General features: G+C 40.6%; 1 protein-coding gene across 20 annotated transcripts in view; it reads left to right on the forward strand.

Moving 5' to 3' along the window:
* LOC104933165 (ankyrin-3-like) overlaps positions 1-15000 on the forward strand; it is a 105931-nt gene that overhangs the window by 27413 nt on the left and 63518 nt on the right. For 12 of the 20 annotated variants that reach the window (XM_027289015.1, XM_027289009.1, XM_027289016.1 and 9 more), the window contains exons 2-7: positions 3755-3856; positions 5259-5357; positions 7307-7405; positions 9659-9757; positions 12849-13034; positions 14136-14159. In XM_027289015.1, coding sequence (XP_027144816.1) covers positions 3755-3856; positions 5259-5357; positions 7307-7405; positions 9659-9757; positions 12849-13034; positions 14136-14159 — 609 coding nt within the window. The remainder of the gene's footprint in view (positions 1-3754; positions 3857-5258; positions 5358-7306; positions 7406-9658; positions 9758-12848; positions 13035-14135; positions 14160-15000) is intronic. The other 8 variants (XM_027289014.1, XM_027289011.1, XM_027289012.1 and 5 more) reach the window with 1 other exon arrangement.

Consider the following 15000-nt stretch of genomic DNA (forward strand, 5'->3'; position numbering starts at 1 on the left):
ACTTTGATGATATTATTATATATTATATTTATTGTGGTTGCAAAACAAAGTGTTTTTACCATATAACTGACATGAATGCAGTATAAACAGAGGCTTTGCCTTTAAAAACGACAGTTTTACTGTTTTATATTAAATATGTTTGCATTTCCAATGTCAACAATTTATCTAACAAACAGCACTGCATTTTACTGCATTATCTTTCATTGCTGATCAGCTCCAGCATCTTTTTTTTTTTTTTTAGGAGCATTTAATCGATAAAAACAGCAAAATGATTTTCAGAACACAAATGCAGAGGAGCTGGGTGTGTCTGCAGTCGTCTGTATAAGCTGCACAGAGCGTCTACAGCCTCCAACAAGAAGGTGTGGCAGCTCGTACGTTCCCTTGGAGGCAAACTCCATAAATCATAACACAATATTCTGATGAACCCGGAGCTTCGGACATCTGGATTATGGCAGAAAAGAGGACACAGTTTTGTCTTTTAATGAATTAATCACACAGAATCTGCGTTGTATTTCTGTGGAGGTATTTAGGATATTAATAATAACATCGACTTGTAGCCTGTTCAAACATACATCCTCTGTCAGTGATAGTTTTTTTTATTGTATCTTTGTCATTTCATTTCTGGCCCCAAACACCAGATCTGTGAGTGATTTAAACCCTCAGCTTTGTCAGCTTGCCTTTTTTTGTTTGTAAATGAGGGAATATGTAGGTTAACAGGCGCGTGAGTGAAGGGTAATTGGAGAGTGCTTCTCCTGTGTACTGTGTGTTTGAATACATGGGTGTGGCGACTGAAGCACTGCACCGCAATCATGAAATCGGAGCACGCACTCGGAGACGGATGGCCTTCTGGCTGTCGTCTTCCCATTATGTTTCTCCTCCACGCTGTCTGTCATCCTGCTTCAACATCTCGACTCTGTTCTTACACAAACCCGCTGCGTTCACGCCGACCTGTGCCGGGCCAACAAAACTGTTTTTTGTACCAGGCTGTAAACATGTTTATTTCTGCTGTGAAGTTTTTAACATGGGGACTTATGGAGACTGACTCACTTCTGGAGCCAGCCTCAAGTGGACGTTAGAGGAACTGCAGTTTTTGGGCACTTCCACCCTGACTTGGTCTGGTATGACCATTACCTTATGGTGGTTAGCCAACTATAAATGACCTTAAGACAGAAAATAACATTTATACAACATCAAAAACTCTTTTTTATCGTCATTTTTATAAATTTATATCATCTTGTACCTAAAACATTATTATGTACTGTATGTTCTCCATAATAATGTCACCATTCATACCAAAAATACCCAATAATTGCCTGTTTCCTTGATTTCCTGATACTTTGATGAATATTATTCTATATTATATTATATTGTGGTTGCAAAACAAAGTGTTTTACCATATAACTGACATGAATGCAGTATAAAACAGAGGCTTTGCCTTTAAAAACGACAGTTTTACTGTTTTATATTAAAATGTTTGCATTTCCGATGTCAACAATTTATCTTAACAACAAACAGCACTGCATTTTACTGCAATATCTTTCATTGCTGATCAGTTCCAGCATCTTTTTTTAGGAGCATTTAATCGATAAAAACAGCAAAATGATTTTCAGAACACAAATGCAGAGGAGCTGGGTGTGTCTGCAGTCGTCTGTATAAGCTGCACAGAGCGTCTACAGCCTCCAACAAGAAGGTGTGGCAGCTCGTACATTCCCTTAGAGGCAAACTCTGGGAAAGGGAGGGGGGGTCCATAAATCATAACACAATATTCTGATGAACTCGGAGCTTCTGACATCTGGATTATGGCAGAAAAGAGGACACAGTTTTGTCTTTTAATGAATTAATCAAGCAGAATCTGCGTTGTATTACTGTGGAGTTATTATGGGATTATTAATAATAACCTCATCGACTTGTAGCCTGTTCAAACATACATCCTGCTGTCAGTGATAGTTTTATTGTAGTTTTGTCCGTTTCATTTCTGTGTTTTACCCCAAACACAGAATCTGTGATTTTAAACCCTCAGCTTTGTCAGCTTGCCTTTTTCTGTGTGTAAATGAGGGAATATTGTAGGTTAACAGGCGCGTGAGTGAAGGGTAATTGGAGAGTGCTTCTCCTGTGTACTGTGTGTTTGAATACATGGGTGTGGCAGACTGAAGCACTGCACCGCAATCATGAAATCGGAGACACGCACTCGGAGACGGATCAGCCTTCCTGGCTGTCGTCTTCCCATTATGTTTCTCCTCCACGCTGTCTGTCATCCTGCTTCAACATCTCGACTCTGTTCCTACACAAACCCGCTGCATTCACGCCGACCTGTGCTCGGGCCACACCCTGAAACGCACACAGCATTATTCAGTTCCCTCTTGCAGCTTCATAACGCTGCATGTCTTCAGTTGTGACAGGTTAACTGTACATTGTTTTGTTTTTCTCGTCGCTATTCCCCTGAGAAAATACTGTTAGTCATGGAGGCTGCTGCTCGGAGCCTGTGTTTGTTTGTCCCAGTTTATGCTGCTCTTTGGAAAAAAATGCACTACGGTGTTTGAGAAACAATCATCTTGGATGCTGTCGGCCTCCAGCAGTTATCAGCAGTCAGCAGTGAGAAGAAATATAAAGTGTCAGTGCGCTTCTTCCGCTAACTTTTGAAATTTCGGGTTGATTTTCTTGGTTGAAATCTCTCTGAACATTCTCTTATTGTCCGTTCACCAGTTCAGCTGAAAAATATAAATAAAAGGTGAAAGAAGGCATGAGTAGAAAATAGTGACAGAGGCTGTAACATATGAGAAAATATTCTGCACCAAATACTGACATGAAACAGTTTCCTGTTTGAAATATCTATTCTGAATTTCCTAAATCTTGTCCCTGACAAACACCAACAGTATTATTAAAACTAAACCAAAACTAATCAATTTAAAATAAAAAACAAACTGAAACAAGAAAACTCACTCTGCAAACTAAACTGAATTGAGAACAAAATATAATGTTTTTTAAAAAATAACTGTGGAAGAAAGGGAGGAAGGTAGAGAGTCTGTCATTTGCCCTGTGTTTTGTCTTTCAGGCCACATACAGGCTTTCATTACCTGCCGGGTTTCAGGACAAATAAATCAAAATGTTTAATATAATTTGTATCTTTAGCTGCAGTTATTATTCTCCTCTGAAAAGATGCATCAGAAGTCAAAACAAAGACGTAAAGATGCAAACACAACATCTTATCAGACTTTTAGCTTAATGCAAAGTATTAATATGTGTGAAAACACATTTTGGCACCAAGCAAACCTTCTTATCGATCAGATATAGTAAATCTCGGTCTGTCTGGTTGTAGGCGTGGGTTTGGCAGCCTGGTTCTTGTTGCTTTCTTCTTGAACCAGTCTGTGTCCTCACTTTCTTTCACCCTCAAACCTTTGAATGTTCCTGGCTCTGATTCAGCTCCCGTGGGCTCTCGCCATAGAAGATTTACCCCATTTATTTTTTCAGCTATTAACATACAGTACACGCCTTGAAGGATTTATTCAACTTATCTCTTATTGCAGGGATGCTATGACACATAAAGCTTCTGACTTATAATTAGAATTATTTCTAAAAGAATAATCAGACTTATTAAATATGTTATTGCTGTCTAAAAGGCTTTTTCTTTTTTGTTCGTACATTCATTCAGACCTCTATTTTTATTTCCCCTCCTTTACCTGTACTCATTTTTCTTGTCATGCAGTGAAGTTAAGATAACAAACCAACCTCTTCCTCTCTCTCCGTCTTCCTGCAGACGGATGTAAATGCCTGTTATCTGCGATCGGCTCGGGCCGGGAACCTCGAGAAAGCTTTGGACTACCTGAAGAATGGAGTCGACATCAATATTTGCAATCAGGTAACGAGACTGTGCTTCAACTTCACAGTGACCTGTTTTTGCTTTTACTCTCATGATGACGATGCCAGTAAAGTCTGCAGAGATCTTAACAGAGTTCATCAGTGCACCGCTGAGATATCGTAACATCTATCTGACAGATAAAAGATTACATTTACAGACATTCATGGTCCACAGAGGATGAATCCCTCTGATTTTGGTGATGCCTTTTTGTTTAGCACCACAATGAGCTTTAAGTGAATTACCTCACAACTATCAGTACAGTGCCACAGAGCTACTTACTGTGAGTTTTGTGTTGATAAATCTGAGTTATAATACAGTAGATGGAGTATCGTTGTATCTCGGCTGCCACAGTGGATACCAAGTTCGTCATAGTCTCATATTTTATATACGTTGATCTTGTCAACAAATCCCGTGAAACAACCAGAACAGCTGACTGATTCTGATAAATAACACCAGCCGTGACGCCCGTCAACACGTTGATGCTCCAATCCACGGAGTACTCATTAGTCAGTAGAGTTCACATGGGTACTTATCACAACCAACTTGGACCGTGGCCCTCATTTTGATCTCAACTACACATCTGTACTCTTTACAGGTTATGATGCTCACCTTAAAATCACCTTAGTGATGCGGGGTGAACACGTCTACAGACTTGGCACTGGGTATCCCAACTTCTAAATCCCCTCTGAGCATTTTTCAGTAATGGTTTGCAAACCAAATTTCTTTTTCCTCAGAAGTTGAAGGCACGGCGTAGTTAAGGGGGAGTAAAAGGGAGTAAAGAAGAATGAATACTTCACTCAAAATCCATAATTATGTTGTTGTCTCATCCGTTTATGGGCCAGTGTTGATTGCAAAATCTGCACTTGGATGTTGATTTCATAATGATCTTTACTCCCTGAAATTAAGCAGCCATTGTTGTGTGAGCTAGTCTTCCATGTCACTGCTTACATATACATGACATACCATATATAAGGAGTGGCATAAATCATAAGTATGTCTCCAGCAGTACATTTTACCCTGATGACAGATTCACAAGGTGCAAACAGTACCAGCTATCGCGCTGTCATAGCGCTTAATATACACATTGTCTGTGTATTTAAAGGCCCCGTAAGTCTGTTAATTACGCTGAATATTAAGAGATATATTGTTGGTGTTGGTCTTTTCATGGGTTTTTATTGACAATAACAAAAATATAGAATAACATACTCAAAGATAAGTATTGCCATCGCAAGATTTGTACAGTTTGTTTTGAGTGTTTAAAAGGTTTGGATTAAAGATGTGACGGTGTTTAGTGTCTCTGAGTGCAGAAAGTTATTTAAAGGAAGGGTACGGTATATACACAGTGTTTAATCTTTCCTCTTGTGTTGATTTTAAAAGCTCTCGCTCTTTTCTGTCTGTGCAGAACGGTCTGAACGCTCTCCATCTGGCCTCGAAGGAGGGCCATGTGGAAGTGGTGGCTGAGCTCATCAAACATGGCGCCAATGTGGACGCAGCTACCAAGGTGTGTGTGTCACACACACACACATGCTCATAGTTTATGCATGAATCCACACACACACACACACACACACATACTGTAGTTTGCTTTGTCAGCTCCTTCCCAAAGTCACATTGCTTAAGCAGCACTAAAGGAGATGAATGGCTGTGTGTTAGCGGAGAGGTTGAGGGAACTGATTTAGAGAAAGGGAATAATCTGTCTTGTTGTCTGCATGACTGTGTTTCCAACATAAATGTTTCTAGGCTGGATGCTGTATTTCAATTATATGACAGTGAAACTGTGTACTGGAACCAGTAGTGATGTTATTCCACATGATAAATTCATCCATCAAAGGAGAAAGTAATTAAATTTTAGGCTGTGGTTGCATCGTCTCGTTCTTCTTCTGTACTAGTACTAGAAATTTGTGGTATGTGTACTTTTACTTATTTACACTCCACTATTAGAGTGAAATATTTCTTCTTACATTACAAATTAAGAATATATGATTATATAGAATATATGACTGCTGATTTTTTTTTGACTGGCTGTCATTTTTCATGAAAACATTTGATGGATCCAGTTTTTTCTTTTTAATTATTTGAATGTGACTTTAATAATTTTGAGATTTGTACTATTGGTTGAACAAAACAAGCACTGTAATCACTTTGGGCACAAAATAACCAAAATCAAATGTAAAATCCTGCTTTTACATTAATGCACACGTAATACTCTGATTCTTTATAATATATATATGTATGATAATGTAACAGCCAGTTACTTATATACATACTTTTAAGGAACATTTTCAATGCAGGACTTTTACTTGTAATGGAGTATTTTTACAGCCATTTTAAAGGATCTTAATACTCCCTACAATACTGAGTTAAATACTGAGTTTATTAGCTAAGAGGAGATTTAGGCATTAAAAAATTTAAACTGGTTGCACCACATTTTTAAGTACAGATTAGTTTTCAGTGAATATTTACGCCAAATAACTTCTGCTGCTGCTGTGTAGCTTACTGAAGTGTTAAGCAGCTAAAGAGCCAGATAATTATCTCAAGATTGGGAGAGGATATTTTAAAATCACTATGATACAAAAACATGAATTATATCAGGATGTGATAGTCGATGAACAGAGCATTTAGCAGCTAAAGAGCCAGATATTAGGAGTCATGGAGACCAAAAACAGAGAGTTACTGGACTCCAAACCTGCTTCGTGTCTGCTGGATGTGTGAAAAGGCGACTGTTTGCCAACAGGTTTGCCATAAGAGCTTTATAATGTGATAATATGTCAGTGTGTGTTTACAGCTTGTTTCTGCTGCCAAAAGAAATCAGTTCATGCAGGTCTGATTACGTAGGGACACACTGACTTTAGGTAAGGAAGTCCCAGTCCGTACACCACAGCTGCAAACTTTAATCTGCGTTTTATATCCAGACAGTAAACATAGATATAATACAAGTCTGTTGTAATGTAGTCAAAAGGCAGGTTCAAGTGAACAGAGTTGCTGTGCAGTACATTTATTACTCTACAGTTAAAGCTGAGAGGAAAAGCAGTTCAGATTCAGGAATGAAGGGAGGTGGACGTGGAGTTTCTGGTGGCAGCAGGAATGACAACAGCTGCTGCTATAGCTGACATACATACAACAGGTGCATCCATTAAAGGTTCAACTCGCTCTCATACCAATGTTATACGTCACTTTTTCAACGTATATACAACATACCAGCTTTTTTCTAATTGTCCAAAGTGTTAGTATGATTTTTAACTGCCAATAAGAGCTGTGTGTTATATCGCTGCTGCTGCTGCCGTGTTCATGAGTGGAACGAATCAGTTTGACAGACTACAATGTCAAACTTGCTGCTGTTTTTAGAGCATCAGCACGCACCTGTCCGTTCCGTCTCTGTTTACAGGCCTCCATCCACAAAAACACACGACTGGACAGTAGTTTAAAAAGTTTTTCATGTTTTCCAAACAGAAAGGAAACACAGCCCTTCACATAGCTTCCCTGGCTGGACAGACAGACGTGGTGAAGGAACTCGTCACTCACAATGCCAACGTCAACGCACAGTCTCAGGTAAAACACACACAAATGCATGCCTACATTACCAACAGGTGACTATCGGTTTACGCTGACCTAGTGAGGACCGAGTGCTTCTGGTCATTTTAAATAAACACAAATGTAATAGAAACTTTATTTTACCATAATATTGTTGCAAATGGGCCTTTTTAAAATCTTTTTTTAAAAGAAATTACCAAGTGGGAATTTGCATGCGAGGGGACCTCCATACACTGTCAGTTGGAAATCCATGTTTGAGTGTGTTCGTTCATGCACATGAATGCATATACAACTATTGTACACACAGTGTCCATATGTATGTGTGTGTGTGTGTGCTGTGTCAGCAGCTCTGCAGAGCTTCCTGGCCCACATTCATTCGTCAGCACACACACACACACACTCTGTTCTTGTCACCAAAGCAACCATAATAATGTCAAAGCCTTGGTCGGAGCTGTAGAGAGGAAGAAGATTAAGCTGGATTGATCAGCTGTAACTTTTTGGGGTTGTACTGAAACTGAAACTTTAGTTTGTGAAGTTGAGTCTGTGGTTTTATATATATGTATATTTTATTTTAATTCAGAAAGCAGATGCCGCAGACAGCTGATATCTCACACTATATAGAATTTTTAACATATCTACATTATCGTCTTGGTGTAGTAAGGAGTAGGCTTGTATGGATCTGCTTTTACTGTCAGTTTAATAAAGACTGACAAAATCAACCAGCATAATAAACACAGACATACACATAAGATAAGATAAAACAAACTTTAATGATGGAAATTCACCTGTCACAGCAGCTCGTGTACACAAGGTTGATAAGAAAATACTATGTAATATGTAGAAAAAGGACCAATGGAGACGACTTTAACCCTTTTTGTACGGGACGTCTGTGTTGTCCGACCAGTCCAGTTTGTTTTTGGGGTGAACTCTGAGGTATTTGTAAGCTCCCAATCCCTGGATGTTCACCAGTGTGGTCTGCGGTGTCTTCCTCAATATCAGTAGTACTTTCATTTTTGTAATTCAATGCTAAGCTAACCGTCGTCTGGCTTTAGTCTCATATTTGTCGTAGGGACATGAGAGTGATTTGATCTTCTCATCTAACTCTCAGCAAGAAAGGGAAGAAGTTTATTTCCCAAAACGTTGAAGTAAGCCACTTTATTAAATTCAGATTGTATTTGGTTGTATGCTGCTTTAAAAAAAAAAAGATTCTCAGTCACTCACAAAAGTGTGCGTTAATTAATCTGCAGCTTGATTGTTTTAATTCATCAACGTTTTATTTGCAATGTGTCCTTGGCCATTTTTGTCTGAAGTATAAGAGGAAAAGCTGTCGGTGCATTGACAACAGAATAAATACAAAGAGGAGGAGGAGGAGGAGACTTCTGCAAGAGATTTTTGGATCCTTGTGTTGCTATGGAGATGTGTTTTCTTGGCCTTCTTTTAGTGTCTCACACACACACACACAAACACACACTTCAACTCGAATTCCACATCAGCTTTTATCTCCGCTGTTATCAGGTGTGAGGTATGTGCAGAGGTGACAGTATGGACGTCGTGATGTCGGCGTTATGTGTGGTTGCTTTTAAAGTCAGCAACCTTAATCTTCAGCCATGGTGCTGTACATAATATCAGTATATCATGATAATGCAAATTTTCTTGAAAGGAACCATTTGTAGATTAAAAAAAACTGATCGAGGCTGAGCAAATTCAATACCTGACAATTCAAGGTACTTTATCACATTAATGCAAAAAATCCTGTAAATCCAATATCGCCATAAAGCAGTCCTGCTTATTGATTTTCAACAGTGGATGCAATGACCTAATGCAAGCAGAAAAAATCAATATCATAGATCATCATATCAGCCGACCCTAATTTAAAGTCAGTTGTTCTTTTTTAATGCAGTAACTTTTGTTTGTTTGTACTGTTGTATAACAGAATATTGAATCTTAGCACACATCGTGATTATATCGAATTGGGAGATATGCATCGTAATCAACGACTGTCCGTCTTTGTTATATGTAGACTATCATATCATATTCTACTTATGTCATAAAACATAAATGTGAATGGCTATGTGTCTCAGAATTGTACTTATTTTCCAAAGCGACTAATTTCTTATTTAAAAATTGTTCGGAAATTACACGACACAACATTTTTCTTTTCTTTGAAATTGTGAGCGAATACAAATGTAAAAAAACATACACACATCATGTTAAAGGAGAAAAACATGAATGGCAGATGTTTTAATTCACTGCTTTCTTTCCTTTTCCCAGAATGGCTTCACGCCGCTCTACATGGCGGCTCAGGAGAACCACATGGATGTGGTGCAGTTCTTATTGGACCACGGCTCCAGCCAGAGCATCGCCACCGAGGTGAGTAAACGAGCACAAACAGATAACGTACATCGCATGAACACTTACCGCCTGTTTGCACACACACTCATGAGCACGTAACAGCTTCTAATAGCGACCCTTCATTCTCTTTGTAATTACACTGCCGCATCACGACCAACTGATGCTTTGTTGCAAATGGTAAATAGGTGCCTGCCACCGGCCACAGATCTGCATATGAAGGCATCGTTTACTAATGAATTACATAATGAAAGGTTATTGTTTTTCTAGATGAATCTGTTGGATGAGTGAAGGAGGTGGAGAGGTAGCAGGAGAGCAGGCGACGTGATGTTTTTCATTCAGAGTGACCTTGACTGTCTTCGGCTGCTACGCAGGGAGTAACTAGTGACGTGTGTGCAGAAGTGTGTCATCTGAGCGAGCGAGTGCAACGCTGAGTGTGTCTCCATCATCTGCTGTAGTATCGGCGGACGGCCAACTGCCACCGACAGCGTGACAAACACATCCTCGTCTCCGTCTAAGTGAAGTGAACGCGTTTATGAGGCCGCTGCTCGTCAAATTAAAGTTCTGTCAGCTCTATCAGAACGTGTGATCACACACCAGCACGAGTACAAAATGCAATTTATGTTTTATTTGGTTAGATGTTGATGTTGTGCTCGGTTCCCCCGTGTAACAGCGACTGTAGGGCTGTGTGTGGTTTAAAATACTGTACAGTACTGTTACCAGCGCAGTATTTCTAGGTGTTTTAGTTTAAGAAGTATAAAGTATTTTCTACAATTTTAGTAAAATTTAATTTATAAAAAAACACAAACAGAAGTAACCCCACAAATTAAAATACGGGGTAAAATGTTGATTTAAATTTGGATCTATCTAATCAATGAACGAGTTAACGCGATTATGAACTCGAGCAACCTGACTCCACCTGTTGGTTTGTTCCACAGAACCATCTGGGAAACGGTCTTTGGGATTTGTTTGGAAAGGGATGGTCACTTTTCATACACCTAGCATTAAACCACACCTGTGGCTGATTGGCTGATGAACTTTATCGAGATAACGTCCTTCGTCCTCCACCTCATCAACCCAGATCCAATCATCGAGGCTTTCTTAAGAAACTTCGGACAGTCGATGATCAAGCCGGATAGACACTGAGGTTATTCATGTGACATTAAGTCAGTCACTGGTCAGGGGGCGCTGCTACATGTGATTATTGACAGTGTTGCAGGTGGATTTTCTAACGTTACACATCAGCCTCAGAGTTAATCTTTCGAAGCGGATCTCTGTGGCACAGAGGGATGATAAATGTTGTTAGGATCAGTTTGTGTTTAGCGTTAATCAAATCACAAATCAAATATTTTCGTTGCTGCATCGATGACGCACCTGCTTGTGTTTTCTGAACGTGCAATCAAAGCTGCGTCTATCTCAGCATGTGGTGTACTTGTTTACCGAGCTCTGTCCTTGACGAGTCTTTCTCCTCCTCCTCTTTCCTTCTCTCCTTCCTTCCTTCTTTTGTCTGCTGCCTCCTTCTCCTCCGCCACATCCCTGGCGTTCTCCTTCTCTTCCTCCTCCAGTCGGGAGGCGGAGTGAATTATTCATGCGGGGGAAACATATATCCATGTTTGAAGCGACTCCCGGTGTTCAATAATTCATATTCAAGCGTTTTTTTCAGCAGAGCAAGAAGCAGGAGAGAAAATCCCTTTTTTATTTGGCATTAAATCACATGAGGCTACGATCAGCCCCGTGTTGTTGTCATCTTATACGCACATAACATGATCCCGTCTGTGGTTTTGATTTGTGTTTCAGCGAGGCACAAAATGTGGCTGTGTCACTGCGAGTGTGAAAGATCAAAACCGTCTCCCGGTGCCTTTCTGTTTCTTGAAGTATTTTTAGGATGTTAACTTTCTCCTGAATCCATAATGAAGCAGGAAGGCAGCGCATCGGAAAGGCTTATGACTTTTTGAAATTCATAAGAAAGAAAAACGGTTAAATTGATGCATGTTTGTGAGCCTGTGGGTGTGTGTGTGCTTGTGTGTGTGCGCCTTGCAGAGATGCATGTCTGATTAGGAAAGTGACTTGTGTGTGTGTGTGTGTTTGTTTGTTTCTCGCCTGGGCTCTGCAGGATCTCTGAGGGGAGGTTCTGCTTTGATGTGTGGGTGTCGTGATGCTGAGTTGGTTTTATCCAGACAGCCGGTGTCCTGTGTTTGTGTACACACACACACACACACATAAAATCCCTGTGTTATCCTTACTTTGATGATTCATGGATACTGCTGTTATCATATTGCGTGTGTGAAGGGCTGTGTATGAGTGTGTGTGTGCACTATGCAGCTCTTCTTCTCTGCGTCTTGCTTCGTGCCCGTTCGCAGCTATTCTTTCGATTCGTCCTTGAGTGACACTGAGCACTTAAACTATTTTCAGAGCATTAGCTAAAATGTCTAAATTGCCAAATGCCTGTTAGATTGCCGTGTGCTCGTTAACCTCCTTTCAGACATGCACCCCCAGTTCCAGACTGTAACCCCACTGTAAATGTAAATATGGACAGCTGTACACGTGTATTTGTTCTGAATATATTACTCATGATCAAAAACCAGCGAGTCTAAACATTAAGCAAGGTCAACAACAGCAGACTCAGCAGCCAGGTGATGTTACTGACTAGTCCAACAGCAAGAAGTCCAGCTCGACGTCTGTCTTTCAGCCTTTTATTTCGCCCACGACTTAAAGTCAGTCCCAGATTTACTGCCGCTTCGATCTTTTCACCTCTGGCATTAAGTCCATAGAGGCTGTTGAGCCCTGTTACATTGCCCAGCTCCTGTTCTTGCACAACACTGACTCCGTAAAAGCGTTACGTACTTCTCCCGACCCCGGAGCCCAAAGTTACATAGTAACCTGATTACACCCGATTAATCAGATATTTGTACTTTTGAGTGTGCTTGGCTGAGTATACGACACACTGCAGTACGTCTGCAGTACTTCAGAAGAGACAGAAATACTAACATCACTGCTGACCCCGTGTGTCATCTGACAGGCAGCTCCACGGCTGCAGTGAAGAAGCTGAATAAAGCCATGAAAACAGATCTAAACATAGTTTGTGATGATCTTTGTTTCTGCTGGTTCACAGGATGGTTTCACTCCTCTGGCGGTGGCGTTGCAGCAGGGTCACGACCAGGTGGTTTCACTCCTGTTGGAAAACGACACCAAGGGGAAGGTCCGCCTGCCCGCTCTGCACATCGCCGCACGGAAAGATGACACCAAGGCCGCCGCCCTCCTCCTCCAGAACGACCACAACGCTGACGTAGAGTCCAAGGTACGCTCTCTCCCATCATGACCGACTTTGTTTTTGTTCTGTTTAGACACGATCCGGCTTATTCCTAGACTTCCGGTTATTTCTTCACCTAAACCGGCATCTGTGAGTGAGAGGTGTGCTACAGGTGTTTTTACTTTTCTGAGAAGATTTGAGGAAATGTTGGCACAACTGAGATACAACATGTTGATTCATTAATTATCCAACAGTTCGACCAAGTAATCTGATTGGACACGAGTCATTTCATGACGCTTTAGACTTATCAAAAATATTAACGTAGACATTCATTCATATCAGCGAATGATGTTTTCCAAAGGGCAGGACCTAAGACCAAATCACAGCAGTGCTGATGTTCAGTACATCATGTGTGATATTGCTTAATTAACTTTAGTTGGAAGATGGATTTTGCTACGATTAGTTAGAGCCTAGCTGTTTCCCCGACGCAGAGGGGTGTTGATCGTCTCGTCGGACTCTCCAACCTGTCGAACCGTTTCCTTACACCAGATCTGCCTTCTACAGATGATAGAAGGTCCCTAAGGTTGCATAATAATGTGGCCTATATTTATAATCTGCTAAAAATGTCGATTCATCTGAGTTGGCTTCACTCAAGCTACATACAGAAAGAATACTGCAAACCCACCTGCAAGTTTTTGGGGTTAAAAACTCTTTTTTTTTACACTTTTTATCTCCTAAAAATATAAATGAACATGCCTATATTATTAGATATGACACAAAGGACACACTCAAATCCTCTAAGGAAAGGAACCACACATGTAGCACACATGTAACCGTGCTGTGAATAGATATTTTCTGTTGTCGTGAACTCGATGTCATTTTTTATTAAGAAGTCATTTAGCTAAAATGCAACAAACTTTATATATTTTCCTAAAATCGTCCAGTCGTTTGAACCTGTGTGTGTGTTTCGTTTCTTTTCGTTGTCTCCGGCCACATTCTCATATATCCATCCTACAGCTTCGTGCAGCCATGGTGTTGGTGTTGTAGTTGTTGTTGTGGTGCACTAACCACCCCATTCTCTCCTCCTCCTCCTCCTCCTCCTCCTCGTTCCTGTTTCTGACCCTACCACTTCCCCGTTTTCCCTTCTAGATGATGGTGAATAGAACAACAGAGGTACATCTCCTTCTCCTCCTTCTCCTTCTTCTTCTCCTCTTTCTCCTCCTTCTTCTTGTTGTTCTTCTTGTTCTTCTCCTCCTACTCCTCCTTCACCTTCTTCTTCTTCTCCTTCTTCTTCTTGTTCTTCTTCTTGTTCTTCTTGTTGTTCCTCTTGTTCTTCTTCTCCCTCTTCTCTCCTGTCATTGTTCACTCATGGTCATCACTGCAAAGCCTTCTGTCTGCTGGCATGAACGTTAAAATGCTGGCATGGAAGCTTTTGCTGCCTCCTCACCTCTGTGCCTGTTTTTCCTGCAGCCTGCATCACGTTCAGACTCTTTGCTCTGTGTGCACACGATGCTTTGCTGTTTGTTTTTTTAGATTAAATGACAACAGTAGAAATCTTCCATCCCAGGCAGACTCGAGTGTTTTTTTTAAATAGATAGTTTGCTGCACTGTAAATAGTCAGGAACAACTTAAGGGGGTGAAATTAGCGGACGGCTCTCACGTGGTGAATTTCCACAGCAGGTTTATTGCATATTGTGGATTTTGGTGAGTCAAGATGATGTACTGTAGGAGGGATGAAGGATGAAGGGTGGATGAAGGATGGGGTTAGAAATGAGGACTGAAGGGATGAAGGGATTAGAGATGAGAGGAGAAATAAGGGTCGTGGAGTTCGGAGATGGACCGGCGTCGGCTTGTCTGTTCATATTGAATCATGAACATGAGTGGTTTCGATATTTTCATCCAACTCTGAACGCGATTAAGCTTATTTACCGATATGTTTTGATCTCTTCCTTTATTATCTGACAAAAGCGCCAGATCATTTAACCTCCACCTACACGTCCACGGTTCTCTCACG

Source organism: Larimichthys crocea, chromosome XVI (assembly GCF_000972845.2).
Source record: "Larimichthys crocea isolate SSNF chromosome XVI, L_crocea_2.0, whole genome shotgun sequence".
NCBI lineage: Eukaryota > Metazoa > Chordata > Actinopteri > Sciaenidae > Larimichthys > Larimichthys crocea.